General features: G+C 35.9%; 4 protein-coding genes across 5 annotated transcripts; 2 read left to right on the top strand and 2 right to left on the bottom strand.

The window, feature by feature from the left end:
* On the bottom strand, positions 1,637 to 2,929 carry LOC109332545. The gene is made up of 4 exons (XM_019567529.1): positions 2,562 to 2,929; positions 2,307 to 2,379; positions 2,080 to 2,112; positions 1,637 to 1,969 (listed from the first exon to the last, which is right to left on the bottom strand). The coding sequence occupies exons 1-4, from the start codon at positions 2,927 to 2,929 to the stop codon at positions 1,637 to 1,639; spliced, it is 807 nt and encodes a 268-aa protein (XP_019423074.1).
* LOC109332546 lies at positions 9,412 to 10,128 on the top strand. Its single transcript, XM_019567530.1, has one exon. It carries the CDS (start codon positions 9,412 to 9,414, stop codon positions 10,126 to 10,128), a length of 717 nt encoding a protein of 238 aa, XP_019423075.1.
* LOC109333508 lies at positions 12,339 to 15,585 on the top strand. The gene is made up of 7 exons (XM_019569026.1): positions 12,339 to 12,459; positions 13,004 to 13,215; positions 13,308 to 13,403; positions 13,525 to 13,565; positions 13,946 to 14,063; positions 14,538 to 14,618; positions 15,349 to 15,585. Exons 2-7 carry the CDS (start codon positions 13,021 to 13,023, stop codon positions 15,403 to 15,405), a joined length of 588 nt encoding a protein of 195 aa, XP_019424571.1. The 5' UTR covers positions 12,339 to 12,459; positions 13,004 to 13,020; the 3' UTR covers positions 15,406 to 15,585.
* Positions 16,005 to 17,825, bottom strand: LOC109333509 (magnesium-dependent phosphatase 1-like). 2 transcript variants are annotated; one of them, XM_019569029.1, is made up of 4 exons: positions 17,625 to 17,825; positions 16,967 to 17,138; positions 16,445 to 16,556; positions 16,005 to 16,299 (listed from the first exon to the last, which is right to left on the bottom strand). In XM_019569029.1, exons 1-4 carry the CDS (start codon positions 17,735 to 17,737, stop codon positions 16,166 to 16,168), a joined length of 531 nt encoding a protein of 176 aa, XP_019424574.1. In that variant the 5' UTR covers positions 17,738 to 17,825; the 3' UTR covers positions 16,005 to 16,165. The 2 variants fall into 2 exon arrangements, with proteins under 2 accessions (XP_019424574.1, XP_019424572.1); XM_019569027.1 differs by having other exon boundaries at positions 16,005 to 16,294; positions 16,440 to 16,556; positions 17,625 to 17,820.

The following is a 19,356-nucleotide window of genomic DNA, read 5'->3' on the forward strand; positions in this document are numbered from 1 at the left end:
TCCTTTGATTTCATCATCCCCTTTGGCTAAAACAACCAAATGCATGTAATAAAACATTATATCAACTCCATGAACACAAGTTGTTCATGGTTTCCACAAAATATTTTCATAAGTTCAAGAACATCACCATTTTCGGTTTTGAGGAGAAAATGAGTTAGAAAGCGTTTTAGAAAATTTCAACGGTTGAATATGTTCATGACATGCTCATGAACAACATACTTAAATTTCATCAATATCCATTGGTTGAATGCTGAGAGATCAAGGATTGAAGATGGAAGAAGCAAATGAGAAATGAGAGGAAAAATGAAGAGAGGATTTACCTTCTTTTTGAAATTGCAAGAGTGTGAGAGTGAAGTGTGAAGTGTGAGGGTTTAAGGAGAGAAGGGAAATCAGATTTCCCTCTAGGCAATCATCAAAAATCTCCTAGGGTGACTAATGATGAGCTCATGAGATATTTGAGAAAGTGATGTGAGGCTTGCTTTATGGAAAAGCAAATTTCGCATCCCAACGCAAAATGACCACTTCGCGGACATGTGCGATAAACATGCCCGAGTATTATTGGCCAATACTCGATCGAGTATTATAAATCGCCTGATTTTAATATCTGATTAGAATTTCGAATTTCGTCATTCCGAGCTAAAAATATTTAGAAAATATGTATGGGTTTACTCAGGGTCCATATTGACTCGAAATGAAATTACGAATCCAACGGCGCAATCGGAATTCAATTCCGAGTTACGGAACTCAAGAACCACTTTTTAAGCCGTACCGCGTGAGATTCGGCCCCGACAGCAGTCCGAAACCGACTATCTCCAAAAATCATGAAACTTTACCACCACATTGGAAATAGAATTACAAGACTACAACTCAACTAGAGTTTTGTCTAATTCTTTACCGAAAATTCCCAGAAATTCATTTTCGAAGATATAATTAATAACAATATTATCAAAATCTTATAATTCAAAATCGTAAAATTCGCGGTGTTACAGTGAGCCTCATCTCCTCCAAATGTTGCAACTGAAGTTTCCTTGGTCACTTGCTTCTTTAGGGTCCAGATTGAAAAACTTGAGGGCCCAAAATGCTTTATGCTCAAGCTCTACAGGCAAATGACAGGCATTCCCATATACCAGCTGAAATGGGGACAATCGGGTAGGTGCTTTGAATGTTGTCTGGTATGCCCATAGTGCATCATCCAATCGAAGAGACCAATCATTCCTTGTGGTTGACACAGTTTCTTCCAGAATTCTCTGATCTCTCGATTGGGCACATCCACTTGTCCATTTATTTGGGGATGATAAGGTGATGCTACCTTGTGTCGGACCCCGTAGTGTTGTAGGACCTTCTCCAATTGTGAATTGCATAAATGTGATCCTCCATCACTGATTAGTACCTGAAGTGTGCCAAGCCGACTGAATACATTCCTCTTCAAAAACTTGATCACAGTCTTAGCATCATCCTTTTATGCAGTTATGGCTTCTACCCATTTGGACACATAATCCACTGCCACCAGAACATATACTTATGAACATGACAGTGGAAATTGTCCCATAAAGTCAATTCCCCAACAATCAAACACCTCAATTTCTTGATTGTTTGTCAAAGGCATTTCATTCCTCTTAGAGATCCCGCCTGATCTCTAGCATTTATCATATTGTTGTGCATACTGATGTGCATCCTTGAATACAGAAGGGCAGTAGAAGCCAGATTGGAGGACTTTTGCAGTTGTCCTCTCTTCATTAAAGTGCCCTCCATATGGCGAACTGTGACAATGCCATAGGATGCTCTTGGCTTCTCCTCTGGATACACACCTTCTCCATAGTCCATCTGACCCTGTCTTAAAAAGATGAAGGTCGTCCCACACATACTGACGGGACTCTCGCGAGAATCTTCTCTTTTGATGCCACGACAATTCTTCAGGAATGACCCCTGCAGCTTTAAAGTTAGCCATGTCAGCAAACCATGGTCTTTCCTGAACAATGAGAAGCTTCTCATCATTAAACTCCTCCACCACCTCTGATTCTCTTACTATGACCTCTTGATTGACTAGTCTTGACAGATGATCTACTACACAATTCTCACTCTTTTTTTATCCTTGATCACCAAGTCGAATTCCTGCAACAACACAACCCAACACAACAATCTCAGCTTGGAGTCCAATTTAGTTAGCAAGTATTTTATAGTAGCATGATCAGTAAAAATTATGACTTTGGAGCCAACCAAATAGGATCTAAATTTCTCCAAAACATATACGTAGCTAGTAGTTCTTTTTCTGTGGTGGCATAATTAACTAGTGACTCACTGAGTACCTTACTAGCATAGTGTATGGCATGGAAAACTTTAGCCTTTCGCAGTCCTAGTATCGCGCCGACAACATAATCACTAGTATCACACATAAGTTCAAAATCAAGATGTTAGTCAGGCGCTACTATAACGGGGTAGAAATCAATTTTTGTTTTAAGGTTTCAGAAGATTTGGCATACTCAGCATCAAATTGAAAAATAGTATATTTGTTTAAAAGATTGCTGAGTGGCTTTGCTATTTTAGAAAAGTCTTTAATAAACCTTCTATAGAAACCTGCATGCCCAAGAAAACTCTGAATTCCCTGGACATTAAGTGGTGGTGGAAGGTCCTTGATGACCTCAATCTTTTCCTTGTCAACTTCGATTCCATTGGAAGAGATCTTATGTCCCAAGACCACTACCTCAGTCACCATGAAGTGACACTTTTCCCAGTTCAGTATCAGATTTGTCTCAACACATCGTTGCAGAACGATGTCTAGATTTGCCAAGCAGCTATCAAATGACGACTCAAAGATCGAGAAGTCGTCCATAAAGACCTCAATGCACTGCTCCACAAGATCAGAAAAAATAGCTAGCATGCACCTCTGAAATGTTGCTGGTGCATTGCACAATCCAAATGGCATCTTCATGTATGCGAAGACACCAAAAGGACAAGGGAAATCTGTTATTTCCTGGTCTTAGGGATCCATAGTGATCTGTTTATAACCAGAATAACCATCCAGGAAACAGTAGAATTCTTGTCCAACCAATCTTTCTATCATTTGGTCCATGAATGGCAGAGGAAAGTGATATTTGTGAGTGGTCTGATTCAGTTTTCGGTAATCAATACACATTTGCCAACCAGTGACTGTTCTGGTCGGGATGAGTTCATCCTTGTCATTCCTGACCACAGTCATACCTCCCTTCTTTGGGATCACCTGAACAGGACTAACCCACTTACTATCAGATATGAGATAAATCATCCCATCATCTAATAGTTTCACTACTTCCTTCTTCACCACTTCCTTCATAGTGGGATTAAGACGCCTCTGAGCTTGCGCCAATGGTTTGTAATCTTCTTCTATATGGATCTTATGTATGCAATAAGATGACTGATTCCATGCAAATCAGCCAGTATCCATCCTATTGTCCCTGCATTCTTCCTCATCACCCTAATTAACAATTGTTCTTCATCACATGTAAGGGCACTGCTGATGATTACCAGTTTCTGCCCTCCTTCTTCTAAAAATACATACTTCAAATGTGAAGGAAGTACTTTCAACTCCTCCTTTGGAGCTTCAACTGTCTTCTTTTCCCCCAACTCTTCAAAATGATTCTGATTAGAGACAACCTTGCGGGGTGCATCTAACTCTACCAAACATGTCTTGATAATCTTATCCGCCTTTATACTATTTCCCTCTAGGTCTCCCATTAAAACCTTCTCCAAAGGACTACTCCTACTCAAATAAATGTCATCGAGCATGGATAAGTCCTCAATGACATCCACCCGAAAGCAGTGTTGCTTGTCCTTCGGATGCTGCATAGCCTCAAAAACATTAAAATTCACTTCTTGGTCTTCAAATCTTACCTTCAACTTTTCATCATCAATAATAACTCGGGCAGTCTTCATGAAAGGTCTGCCCAAAATAAGAGGAACCTCCTTATCCTCTTTAATATTCATGATGACAAAATCCACAAGAAAGACCAACCCATCAACCTTCACCAAAACATCATCTGCAACTCCATAAGGATACTTGACAAATCTATCAGCAAGTTGCAAAGTCATCCTAGTAGGCTTGATTTCCAAATCCCCAATTCTTTTCAGCATAGAAAGGGGCATCAAATTAATTTTGGCACACAGATCAAGCAATGCCTTTCCCACAGATAATTCACCAATAGTGACCGAAATGGTGAAGCTGTTAGGATCTTTAGTCTTCTCAGGCAAAGACTTCTAAATGATAGCACTGCATCCAGCGTCTAAGGTCACTGGCTCTTCCGAAAACTTTCTTTTCTTTGTCAACAAATCCTTCATGAATTTAGCATACACATGCATTTGTTCCATCGCCTCCATGAATGGAATGTTGATCTGGAGGTTCTTGAATAAATCCAAGAACCTAGCATATTGTCGCTCTTTGTCTTTCTTGGAAGGTTTCTTTGGATAAGGGAGATCCTTCGACTGAGGTAGGTCACCCTTCCTCTTATCATTGTTCTCCCTTATATCATCCTCATTAGTGACAACATCTTCCTCATCTTGTACCACTTCACCCTTTTGTGTCTCTCTGATTATCTTCTCTAATATTTTAGCTTCAGTATTTCTCAGAACCTCTTCCTCAACAACCAAGTTCTCACCAATACCCTTACCAATGACCTTACCACTTATAGTAGTGATAGATTTGCAGTGTTCTTTTGGATTGGTTTGAGTGTTGGCTGAGAATTGTTGTCGATCTGAGTTCTGTTCAGCCATTTGCTTAGCCAACTGACCCACTTGAGTCTCCAAATTTCTGATAGAAGCATCAATATTTTCTGGTTTGAAATGGAGACTTGCATAAACTTCTCCAATGTTTCTTCCAACTTTGTATGCCTCTCATGTAATGGTGGATGTGGACCTTGCTGGTAAGATGGTTGATATGGCAGTTGCCTGTTAGATGGTCCTACATCCTGCCTCCACCCAAAATTCTGATTCTGGTTCTAGTTTTCCCTCCAACCCTGTGAAAACTTATTGTTGAACGAAGGGTTGCTAGGGAAATTAGCCTGACGAGGTTGATTGTTAACATACTAAACCTCTTCTGCATGTGTGTTGATAGGCATTGAGCAATGACCAGTAACATGATTACCCCCACAAAATTCATAGTGTAGCATCTGTTGATGAACAGAAAGAGTTTGCACCACATTCAATTGTTGAGGCAACTTGGACATTTGCTTTGTAAGTGCCTCAATCTGCTGTGTCATAATTTTGTTCTGAGCCAAAATGGCATCAGAAGTATTCAAATCCAGCACTCCTCTCTTTTGTATCGTCCATCTATTATGCTGAGCCTGCCGATCTGTAGCAGATAATGTAGTAATAATTCTGGTGGCTTGCTCAGGATCCACTGCCATCATGGTGCCACCAACTGCGGCATCCAATATCATATTAGTCTTTGGCTTCAATCCATTACAAAATATGTTTAGTTGATCAACATCTTCAAATCCATGATTAGGACATTTCCTCAGCAACATCTGGAAACGTTCTCATGCCCCATAAAAGCTTCCTCAATACCTTGTCTGAATGTTGAAATTTCGAAGTTTGCATGCACATACCTCGTCGGAGGGAAAAATCTTGTCTAAGAACTTTGTTTCCAAATTACTCCAATTGATTAAGCTTTGGGTTGGATGTGATTTTAGCCATTCCCTAGCTTCACCAAGGAGGGAAAATGGAAAGAATATCATATATGCAGCTTCCCTCTCGGTGTCAGAATACCCCATAGTGACCACCAGCTCATAGAAATTGTCCAAAGGAGCATATGGATTTTATTAATCCTTCCCCGTGAACTGATGAGCACTGACTAGATTCAGATATGCAGGCTTGATTTCCACTATTCTAGTGGTGTGTGGAAACACAATGCTAGAGTAGTGTCGAGGACCTTGACACATAGCATAGTCTCCTAAAGTCCTCCTTGGAGGATTAGGCCTTGGGTTATTATCAGAAACATTATTGACATTCTCTATCTTCTCAGACTGAGATTCTGAAACTGTAAGAACTGTAGCCGATTCAGAGCTACATTGTGCTTCCTGAGGACCCTGTTGTTTCTTCTCTTTTGCTTTCTTTCGGTTACTTTTAGCAGACTTCTCAATCTCTGGAATGTATTGTAGTTGCTCTTCTTTAGATTTACCTCGCAAAAGCATAAATAAGAAAACTACAGCAAAGGTTAGCACAAGGGTTAACACTATACTACACATAATTAAAGAATAACTATGTACAAAACTCAATAAACTCTATAAAAAAATAATGTAAATCGCTCATTGCTCTCCGGCAGCGGCGCCAAAAACTTGTTAGATATTTACGGAACGGCAAGTGCACCGTATCGTCCAAATAATAAAATCCGGTAAAATATCGGGATATCGTCCTCAGGGAGCAAACTAGATTTACACTAATTCCTACAAGAATGAATTGAGTACATATTTACAATGATGTTTTTATAAAATTTTGTGTTTAATTGTGAAAAATTATAAATTGACCGAAAAAAAGTAAAATAAATTGGGATCGAAATGCATCGTTCTTTCCCAATGGCATCCATGGATTCAATTCCAAGTGAATTATGAAGTTACTGATTCAGATGCACATATCATTCAAATCATTCACATCAATCTCTTGAGTTTAAAATCTTTAGATAATCGCTCAAATACCAATTCCTTGGATATTTGACCGATTAATTAGCATCAAGTTCCATGTAAAAGCAATTCATGCATCATTCTCCATTTCTAGAGCAATGATGTATAAAGGAAGATGATCCAGGTTCGGTGTCAAGTTTAACTTCTCAATTAAACTTGAACCCAAGAACAAGAAATTAGTAGCAAATTAAATTCATGCATTAAGAACAGGATGAATTTCCAAAAATCAAATAACAATTACAATGGAATCAAATCAAGGAGTACAAAGGTTGGAAGATTACATTTCGAATCCCGCAGCAAGATCTAATCACTCATTCTCGCTATTACAACACTTGAATCATGAAATTATACAAGGAATAATGCGAAGTAGAATCGTTTCCACGATTTCTATCCTAATCTCCTTGTGTTTCTCTCTATTTTCGTGCCAAATATCTTCTGAAAAGTGAATCTGATCCCTTTCTGAAACCGCCATTATCAATTCCAACTTCCAAACTCTCGCCCAACCTAGAGATTCTTGCTTGGGCGAGTAAATAAGAGGCTTTCAGACCTGAGTACCTCGCTTGGGCGAGACATCCCTTGCTTGGGCGAGGATCCTTCGCTTAAGCGAGGATCAAGCAGGACACCAGGGCCTTTTTAGCTCCAATTTTCGCTTGGGCAATAGTCCCTCGCTTGGGCCAGGGACAACAACGATTTCTGGTGATTTTTCTGCTATTTTTGGCTTGGGTGACCCTCTCCTTGCTTAGGCGATGCTTGCGGTGCTCAGAAGTACCAATATTCTCCATTTTCTCCTTTTTTCTTAAATCTCATCCTGAAACAACATAAACACATAAAATTTCCTACACATGACAAGATTACTAAGTTATGAGGAATCTTACACAGTTACAGCATAAATGCGTACTAAGTTTCCCAAAATCATATGAATTTCCTTAACAATTTGGCACTTAACATTTGTATATTTCATTAAAACTCGTAGGTGTTAATGTAATTTACTCACTTTAATATTTATGGATGAGATCTGAATATATTAGATGTTAGGTATAATAGTTATATGTAAATGTTGTCTCTTTCCACTGCTCACCCATGTATTAGATGTTAATCATTGAAACGCTCTAACTATGATATTAGAAGGCAAGTACCTTACGTATTAGTCTTGAAAGTGACAGAAATTAGTCTTGAAAGGTTGATGCTTTAACATGTTTGTCAGTATTGAACTTAACTTTCCAATCTAAATTATTAAACAATATAGATGTGATGTGACACTTGTTAGCAGAACCATATTCTATATGTTACGTGAGAAGTTTAATATGAACTACCATGATATGTGATATAGTCCCCAAATTTAAAAATATGCAAAATGGCTTGAACTTTGGGTCTAGTTCAAGATAGTTCTTCATTGTGTCTGTTAAAATTTAATATAAAAAATTATGTCCAATAAGAATTCAATTTCATATTTGCACGTATCTAAGTTTATGGATTTAATCATATTGCAAAATTAAGATAATTCTTTAAACTTCAATGGATTATTTTACCCAAAACCATAGTTTGATATTCTTTTTTGTACATGTTTTAAATTTGGGGAGTAAATTCAATATTATGCAAAGTAAGATGGTGTTTGAAATAATGAAATAAAATTGGTTAACCATTTTCTTTTATTATCTCTTTTAAACAAATAACATTTGTTATGCCAATCTCTCTTAAGTTATTCTCCCTATCATAGCTTAATTTTATATCAGGAAAATATTTTGAGTGAAGGGTAGTAGGGAAAAAAACATATGATTCCTTTGGTATGCATAATTAAAGCTAAAAGTAGGCCGAGTCAAATCAAACTTAATTTTGTTAGAGATATTTAACCGTTTCGGAGAATAAAACCGTTTTTCAGTTTCTTAGTGGTCACATTATAGGCATGGAAAATATAGTCTGTTACTTTTCTGTTTTGAATAAGGCTATAAATAGCCTCAATTGATCAATACAATGCAGTGCAATCTTTATTCTTTTCTGATATCTCTTATTTTCTGATTTTTAATAATTGGTATCAGAGATCCACAAGGGGCATGATATTAAGGTAGAAAGAGGCTAGGTCGCCTATCAGGAGCCTATCACTTGGCCTATAACAAGCTAGGTTAGACCAGATTTTTTTTGTAAACAGGTCAGACTCAAGCTTTTTAAAAAAACATATTTAGCTTAACATGTCAGGCTCTAGGCCATTTGAAAGACCTATTAAGCCTAACAGACTGACCTATTTAGTAATATTATATAAATAAAAAAAGATATTTTAATTATTAGAGTTAGATGTACCTAGCCAAAAGTTGGCATATTAGCCCATTCAAATATAGATAAGGTGGTCTATTTCATGACCATATAGTATATCAGGTCTTTAAACATGCTAACAAGCTAGGCCAGACTTTTAAACAGACCAGACCTAGGCTTTGATTTCTTTTTTAAACATGCCAGACCCAGACTCCTATATGCTATATATGCTTGGCCTGTTTAAGGCAAAGCCTAACCTGACCTGTTTCCACCTTTATCTGATATAGAGTGATAGAGTGTGTGTAAGAAGTGTGAGTTAAACATACAGAGAGATAAGATGTCAATCTCAGATAAGTTTGTACAACCATCTATTCTGAGGTTCGATGGTCATTATGATTATTGGTCAATGATGATGGAGAATTTTCTCATGAGCAAGGAGATGTGGAGCCTGATGGATGAAGGGATGCCTACTACGGCAATTGGGACAACATCAGCAAGTGAAAAGTAGAGGAAGGCCATGGAGGAGGCTAAACTCAAAGATCTGAAAGTCAAGAACTTCTTATTCCATGCAATTGATAGAGAAATCCTGGAAACAATTCTTGACAATAGGACGTCGAAGGCAATTTGGAATTCAACTAAACAGAATTATCAAGAATCCACGAAGGTGAAAATGGCACAACTTCAAGCCTTGATAAGAGAGTTTGATTTGATTGCCATGAAAGAAGGAGAGAAGGTGGACAACTTTTTGGGACAAACCTTGACTGTGGTGAACAAGATGAAGTCAAATGGTGAGACAATGGAGCAAAGTGCAGTGATTAGTAAGATACTTAGATCGTTGACAGTTAAGTTCAATTATGTTATTTTCTCAATAGAGGAGTCAAATGATCTAAGTACTTCGAGCATTGATGAGTTGCATGATAGTTTGTTGGTCTATGAACAAAGAGTGCAGGGATACCAAAAGGAAGAACATGTGTTGAAAGTGGCTCAAGAAGATAGATCAAGCAGAGGAAGGGGTCAATGTGTGTTTAGAGGAGGACGTGGCAGAGGTAGAAGGAGACAACCTCTAAACAAAGCAATTATTGAGTGTTTCAAATGCCATAGGTTAAGGCACTATCAATATGAGTGTCCTAGCTCTGAAAAAAAGACAAACTATGTTGAGTTGGAAGAAGAAGAAGAAGAGATTTTGCCGATGTCCTATGAAGAACCTCATCAAACAAAGAGAGAAGAGATATGATATCTTAACTCGGGCTGCAGTAATCATATGATGGAGAACAAGGAATGGTTTCTGAATTTGGAAGAAGATTTTAGTAGGACAGTAAAGCTTGGGAATGCTATGAGAATGATAGTGGCAGCAAAAGGAAGTATAAGGATGCAATTGAATGGCATAACCCATGTAATATCTAATGTCTACTATATTCCTGAGCTTAAAAACAATTTATTAAGCATATGACAACTTCAAGAGAAGGGGTTAGTCATTTTAATTCAGGACGAGACTTGCAAAGTATTTCATCCTATGAGGGGATTGATTATGCAAACTAACATGAGTGAGAATAGAATGTTTCATGTGTCAGCCTCTATGCAACCGAAAAATTCTTTGTGTTTGCAAGTTGAGGTTGAATCAGATAAAGAGGCTCACATGTGGCATTGTCGCTTTGGGCACTTGAATCACAAGGGACTAAGAACATTTACCTACAATAAAATGATGATTAGCTTACCTCTCTAAAATCTCTGAAGGAAATATGCACCACATGCTTAACCGACAAGCAGCGTAGAAAGCCTGTACCGAGGAATAGCTTGTGGAGAGCATCAAAATAACTTCAACTAGTGCATTCAGATATATGTGGTCCTATCAAGCCTGCTTCAAACAGCGACAAGAGAAGTCATAAGATTTTGTAACATTCAAAAAATATAAGGCTTGTGTTGAAAAGGAGATAGATGCATACATAGCTTGTTTGAGGACATATATGGGTGGTGAGTTCATCTCAAACGAGTTGGGAGAATTTTGTAAATCACAAGGCATTATTAGATAATTGACAACAGGTTATACTCCTCATCAAAATGAAGTTGCTGAAAGGAAAAACATGTCGATTATGAATAATGTTCGATCTATGTTAAACGAGAAGCGAGTTCCTAAAGCATTCTGGCCCGAGGCTATGAGATGGTGTATACACATTCAAAATCGATGTCCAACAGTAGTAGTTGAAAACAAAACACCAGCAGAGGCATGGAGTGGTGAGAAACCAGTTGTGGAGTATTTTTGAATTTTTGGATGTGTAGCATATGTTCATATATCATATCAAAGGAGGAGTAAGTTGGATGATAAGAGTAGAAAATGTGTCTTCATAGGAGTCAGTGATGCCAAGGCTTGGAAGTTATATGATCTAATTTCAAAGAAGATATTTGTCGGTAAAGATGTTACTTTTGAAGAAGAAAAATGTTGGGTCTGGGGCAGAACAGAAGAAGAAATCAAGCAAGATTTATTAGAATTGGATGACGTCAAGTCATCATGCCCCTTATGGCCTGAGCGACATACATGCTACAATGGCCGAGACAAAGGATAGCGATCCCGCGAGGGTGAGCTAACTCCAAAAACTTGTCCTTAGTTCGGATTATAGGATGCAACTCGCCTACATAAAGCCGAAATTGCTAGTAATCACCGGTTAGCCATACAACGATAAATTCACACTACCCATCACACCATAGGAGCTGGTCATGCCCGAAGTCGTTACCTTAACCGCAAGGAGGGGGATGTTGAAGGCAAGACTAGTGACTAGAGTGAAGTCGTAACAAGGTATGTAAAATGTGGTCGGTTACTTTTCTGTTTTGAGTAAGGCTATAAATAGCATCAGTTGATCAATACAATGCAATACATTCTTTCCTTTTTTCTGCTATATCTTATTTTCTGAGTTCTAATAGATTTAACTCCGGTAAAGTTGATAAAATTTTGTCCATCTTAAAACTTAATTCAAGTTTGAAATGGATTATTTATCCAACTCAAAGAGCTCATGAAAACAACCATTATTCTCAACTTCATAATACACAACAACCTCTAATCTTTACTACCATATGAGCCACCCAACCTTAGAAACGTATGATATTGGATTCTACTTATATATGCTAAAAAATATATAAATTATTATGAGAAATAACTTAACCATTTAGACACAAAGGTTCATAATAAATTTTAAAAGAATATATTTGATGATTAAGTGTTTCATTTTATCACTCAAAATTTAAAAAAAAATCTCAAATTGGTTATAAAAAATTTCGAACAATATTTCAAATTAGTTATTTTAAATTGATAGGTACATTCCTCTTTTAGATAAGCTTGAATTTGTTTAGACTTGTAGTTGCCCAATTCCCTAAATCCCATATTGTGGGCCTAATCCAGCCCAACTAAACCTCTCACTCCACACACATCACCACTTTTTCTTGGTCCTCGAAACCATTAGTTTTTTGCACCTTAAAATATACCATTAGTTCGTTAAACGTGCTCTTCTTTCTTCCTTCATGGGATAGCATCTTCCATCACCACCTAGAGGAGAAGGCATAACTGCAAGCTTTGGTAACATTCTTATACTTTTTTTCGTTACAAATTTATAGCGGATTTGTTTCTATTTTTTATTTCATTTTCTCCATTACTCATTTCGATGCAAATTGCATATTGCATATTGTCATGTAACTCTTGTCAATTGATCACCATGACTGAGATCTTGTGACCTAATTAATTTATGATTTTGATCCAATGTGTTTCTGTGGCAGCATATAACATAATTTTAATTAAACTTATATAAATCTTAAGTTAGTCATTTATATTTTTAGTAACATGTATTGTGGAGCATGCATTTATCATGCTCAAGCATGTGGTTATTTATCTTACAAGAAAGTTATCATCCAGTTAATCAAGATAACTCTAAACTCACTGTCACATACAAGTTTAAAAGAAAACAAAGAAACAACATCAACAACAAACCATTTAGGTAGAGTCGGCTACATCTATTGAATGATGTCATAATGCTCTATTATAAACTCATTCTCACACACAAGTTTCCTAGGAAACCAAGGCGAAGGAAAATATTTTCTTCTCTTAATTTTATATCTTTTCCAAGATTGTTAGCTTGAGATAATGTCAAGAAACGTTGAGGAAGTGGAGGAGAATGTGCCGGTAGTTATTTCAAGCAATAAAACTAGAATCAGAAGGAGACCAGACCCATTTTTGGTAGCATGTAGGTGCTTCAGCTTCGTGACTTGTTTGGCTGCCATTCTTTGCATCATAGTCAATATCCTATCTGCTGTGCGCTCCTTCAGACACGGATCTGATGTATGCCCCTCCCCTTTTCTGCATCTTCCATCCTCTCTCTAATATTCATTCTTTGTGCTAATGTGTTTGTCACTTTCTATCTAATTTTTCAGATTTTCGATGGCATATTTCGCTGTTACGCGGTTGTGTTTGCGTTTCTTGTGTTTCTTGCGGAAACAGAATGGAGTTTCATCATCAAATTCTGGCAGGCGTGTTTTCTTTATTAATTTATATGACTTATTGCTGTTGTTGTTGATGATTGAAAAAACATGGTTTATGGGGTATTATTCTTTACTGTTGCTACTAACGATCCTATTATTCTCTTTACAGGTTTCGGAGTATTGGGCTGCAAGGGGTATGCTGCAGATCTTGTATGTGTTTCCTTTAGTCAGAATTATGTTTCTGATGCATTTTCTCATTTCTTTGCAGTTTAGCTATGCCTTTTCTCTTCTTTTTGTGATGGTCACTTATACCTTAAGCAACATGTTTTAAGTTTTCAACTTGTATAAGTTTAGTACATGTTCAGTTGTTTGAAGTTGAAACTGGGATAATGTTAGATTAATTACATCGTGTACTGGTAGTAGTGTCCACTAATAAATAAAATGTTAGTATTTATTAATTAAATTATCATTTGGGTGCTAGTATTTAGAACAACATCAAATTGTTTGAGTGTTAGCAAGATATTTTTTTACATCATGGTGCATGAACATCGTACTCGTTTGGTTTCTGAATGGTGGTTTTATTTCTGCAGTGTTGCAGTCATGACAAGGGCTTTCCCTGACTATTTTGGGGAGCGAAAGGAGCTTGTTACATTTCAGAGCATGGCCAGCTATTTGCTTCTTGCCTGTGGACTAGTTTATGTTGTTTCAGTAAGAAGAGACCAAACTATTTAGTCGAATAATGTCTATATTTCTTTGATAATGTTTGTTATGTGTGGCAGAGTGCTTCCCAGTAAGTGCCTGAAAATATAAGCACAATTTATTTGTTTTATATTGATGTTGATTCGTGAAGATTTTGGGGAGTTAATAAGAGATTAAATATTATAAGATGTATGCCATAAAAAATTTCTTTTCTGTCTAATTAAATAATTTCAAGTTTAAAATATTTTAACTTGTCATTTATTTAATTCACTCTTTTATCATATTCAATATATCATTTAGATCCTTTCAACAAAGAATAAAATTACCATTTAGATAGAGTTAAAATTATTTTCTAGTAGATTTTTATCATTCTTTACATTTTTTATGTGACTTTCCTCTGTTAATCTTCTAATAATTTATTCTCTACCGAGGAATGAAAAATAAAGTTGATACTCTTGTTAATTTCATTGCATTATTTTCAAGGGAGTCCTTTGCATTGGGTTTCTAAAACGGTCTCGCCAGAAGCAAGAGATCACAGTAGAGCAGGCAGCCAAAGATCTGGAGGTATGCTGCTATATTTAATTGTTGGATTGAATTCCATTTGCTTGTCTATATTATTTGATCTTGATAATATGTTTTGTACAATGGGGAAAACCATACTGACCTAGAGAGATCTGAGATTTTCTTCTGCTACATATCAGTCTTGGTAATTGACAGATGGGTGGATAAGAACACAATTTGAATTGAGAAAGGCCGTGTCTCTGAATAATTGACCATATGATTATCCCTCATGAAAATATTGTTTTCATATCTACTGGACAATATCTACTACTTATTCAATTAAATTTTCTAGTGAGAAATGCTGAAGAGCACGCAGCTATTTTTTGATGTATATTGCACAACTGATGTGACAATAAGATATTTACAACTGCATTACCACTTTCACTGCTGTATTGTTGTCCTCTCTTGATTGGTTAGTAGCCGATTCGTCTTTTGTATTGGAAGCTTCATACTTTACAGCGCTACTCTTTTGTATTAGAGGCTTGCATCAATTCCTGTTAAATTGGCCATGAACCTGTAGTCATATTGCAGTAGTACTTTCCTTTTTTGTGGGTGGTTGTGCTTTCAAGTCCATCACCATTGGTGGAGAGTTGGCATGGAGAATCAATGACCAGCTCCGCGTGGACTTAGTTTTCAATTTTAACCTAGAGGATTTGGAAAATAACATTTAATCGATATTTAATTTTTCCTCAGCATTTTTTTGCGATTTACTTGATTTTATGGACATTTTCAGGAGTTGGAAAAGCGCAGGGAGGAACTTGAACGACTGCTACTTGAAGAAAGGGTTTGAAACTTCTGACATGAGTAGTGCTAATTGCTAAAGTTGTTCCGTAGTGAGAATACCTCGGTGCTTTTATGTTAGACTAGTTGCTTACAGTATTGTTTGTTGTAGCAATTGATTTACATTACGAAAGATGTGATATTATTTGCATATTCTGTGTAAATATATAAAAGTCATATTTTTTATTCATTAGACTTTTCATTCTAATCGTTTCTACTCAGGTACTAGTCTTTATTTTCCGAGAATTTATTCAATATATTAGTTTTTGAGAGATCTGTGTCCTAATTCCTGAGCTTGAGAATATAGAGATTGATACCAGAGGGTCAAAATATAAATAGATGAAGTACTGTAGTTATGCTTTCACAGAAATCATGTAAATCAGCAATATGTAAATGCCAGAGACGAGTTAAGGGAGAAACTTTACCTATGAACTTACCTTGATAAACTTAGGGTATTTGGGTTTTATATGAAATTTTCATTTATATAGTTCTTACTTTAACCCCTCACTGTCAAGGTCAAACTTGTTTACTCACACTTGGAACTTCGATTGAATGTTTAATTTTCTGCATTATTGATGGAAATATCATCCAACTAGATATACATCTGACTTTCATAGTAAAAAAGCTTCAAGTATTATTTCCTTTTCTTCTGGGAACTGAGAGTAATATAGTAGACACAATGTTTGAAAATCCACATGAGAAACTTCAATCAGATTATTCTATTTCATATGTCATATTTGGAAATAACAGCTTTTGAGAGTTTTATCACTTTATGTATGCCTTTTACCTTTGCCCTTTGATGCATTCCAGTTTTGATAAAATTTCGTAAGGCCTTCTCTGAATGCTCCAAGAGTTACTCCTTTTCTAACCAAAATGCTCGTTACCCCCATTTCTGACACCTGTGATCACCAATACAAATCATCACATGATAATCCTTCTTCCAACCAAATAAGATGAGCTAGAAAACTGACACAATTCTAAATGACAGAAAAATTTAAGAAACATTTTTTCAACAACAAAAAAACAATATAGACCCTTTATTACCCCTCGGATGTTATTGTTATCATCGTCAAAAAAGAGCATAGAGTTAAACGGGACCCCAGTCTTTACATGAATTTTCTGAAAATGATCTGTTTTGTGTGTCCCAGTGTAAAATATTTCCTGCACAATCATAAATAAGTGTTAAATTTTGCCAACAGCAAAGTAACACAACAACAATCAAGTCATCAAACGACACTATAATTCTCTATCATAAATTATTTCTAGTAAGTATCAACTTATCAATTCTCCTATATGCAGAATTCTAATTAACTTATATTATATGGTTAGTAGGTAGTAGATAGGTATATTTGTAATTGAATCTTAGCCCTATTATTCACTAAGACATGCAGTTAATCTGATATGTTGCTACATCTTTCACTTCACAATGAGATGTGAAGTAGTGTACATAAACAATATGAAGCATCAGTTTCCTTATCTCCTTTAACAAAATATAAAACTTCAAGCTCCCATGTCAAAAAAGAAGATGAAAAGAATAGACAGAACAACATGAAAAGTAAAGAATAACACACCTGGGAGACAAACATTGAGGTGATGCTGAGTTTGTCAAGAAATGTTTTTGCAATATCAGGAGTTGGTGATTTAGAAGCAATGGCAGCATCAATTCCCTTGTCTTTGAGTGCATGCAAGATGCCTCTGGAATGAGGAAATAAAGAAGGTGTATCACGCTTGGAGCGGCACTCACTGAAAATTGCATAAATAATATCAATATATCATGAACAAAGATACTATTGTCTTCTCCTCAGATATTATTTTGCACTATCCCTTAATGTGTGTAACTCTTTAAAGACAACTTTTTTAACATACCCTTTGTTATTTGGAAGAATTCTAGGAGGAACCCACTAAAATAAAATGAACCCCACATAAAATAATGAGTTAATGACACTCAATGAAATATAAACAATCACAAACGTATGTTGAAGAGAATATAGTTATGAAATGCATATATACAAAAACATAGAAAAAAGAACAAGTAAGAACCAGTCAGTAAATTCATGTAAACAAACAAGACGTTGTTCTACAGGTGTTACTAAACAGACTAAAAAAGTCAAATATTCGATACATGAGAGTCAAACTGATTAGGTCCTTTGATAGAAGATACCTTCATTATACCAAAAAAAATCGTGTAAACAACAAAGGAAAAGAAAATAGGTAGGTAGTAATATATACCAGTAGAAAGGCCAGAGCGTGTAATCTAGATCGAAAACAACAAGCCTTGGTAGAACTTGAAACAGTCCCAACATTTGCAGTGCCTCGTCCTTCACCTTTTGCACTTCCTCCATTCCTCTCTCGAATTGGATGTTGGACTAATGGTCCTTATAAAAATACTCTTCTCTCATGTGGAGGAGCATGCACCAATTATATTATCAATATCTTTTCCTAATGATATATCCACCTTATTTTACTCAAGTGATAAGCCATGTTGGTTTAAATACTTATTTCAGTCTTTCACATTTTTTTTATTCTCAAATTTTGAAAAACCTAAAATTGCTCTAAAAAAACTTTAAATGTGAGTTAAATTGACCATTTTATGGTCAAATCAGTCTCTATCAAATATTATAAAATATGTTAAAATGACTTATTTGATTCACATTTGAAAGTTTTGAAGATACTTTTAAAATTTTCAATTTATGAAGGATCAAAGTGACAAATTCAAAAAAACATGGAGAGAATGAGAAGACTATTTATTCTATTTATTTAACACTTTGAGGGGAAATCAATATTGTTTGACATTTTTTATCTATTTATCAATATCAACTAGCCCAATGACAATCTAAAAAAACAAGGCCCTAGGTTGAGAATTGAATTATTTAATTAAATACTGGTAGCCTTATGTAGACAATTGAATTATTTAATTAAGCAAGAAAAAGAGTAAATACTGATTTGGTGTGTGCTATTGGTAAATTAGCATGATTACATAAAGCCTATGGGTTTTGAAGCTATAATCTTCCTCCTTCCAAACATGTTCAGCTGTTCTCATCATTATCTGAAAGGTTCTGAACCTTTTTATTTGCACTTGATAACAGTCTAATGCATTCCTTTTATACTCCATTTGCATCTTTTTATAATCCATTTGTGAGAGTCTCGTACATTAGACCGCCCTCACCAGCTGCCATGCTCCTTAATTTAGGATTTAAAAGCTCCTAAAACTTTTTTTTACTTGTGCTTTTATTTGTTTTTTAGATTCTAAGGCATTTCATTTTTAAGTTCGCCACTCATTTCTTTTGTCAATGGCTTTAGATGGAGTAAAAATATTGTTTCAATTCATTTCATAGCTTAAATCACGTTTTCTTTATTTGGGCAGATTTTATTGGAGAACACAAAGCAACTGGAGTACCAATGAGGTGTATGATTTTCCAGGAAAAGTAATAATTTGCTGATAGTCTTATTTTTTCCACTAGTGCAGGTTCATTATTTAATGGCATTTGTACTTTTTTGTTTTGGATTGGACTTCTACTGTATTTACCTGGAAACATTTTTGGCATATAGTACTGAATGTGATGTAGAGGTGAATGCAGTAAAAGTCATTTTCACTTAGAATATACCCATTTTTGTGTTCTTCCTTTCTCTGCACATAGCATTTTTTGATAGTTATGGACTCATTCGCACCCAACTTAAAGTATAGGGTATTAAATTGCACATGGTGCCAAGTTATTGGGGGTATTCTTGTACTTTTCACTTCTTTATATTTCAGCTAATGTAGTAAAATTTGTTGTGGAATTATCATAATCTCTTTATTCTCTACTTTGACCAAAATGATTTTTTTTTATTGTGGTAAAAAAGTGCCGTGGGAACAAAGATGACAATGAGTATGGATGGGTTGAGGTAATGCATTGTCTAGACCCGCCCTATTGCTTTATTTTTAGTCCTAGACACACCCAGACTCGTGCTGATACTTACT

This window comes from Lupinus angustifolius, chromosome LG18, assembly GCF_001865875.1.
Source record: "Lupinus angustifolius cultivar Tanjil chromosome LG18, LupAngTanjil_v1.0, whole genome shotgun sequence".
Lineage (NCBI taxonomy): Eukaryota > Viridiplantae > Streptophyta > Magnoliopsida > Fabales > Fabaceae > Lupinus > Lupinus angustifolius.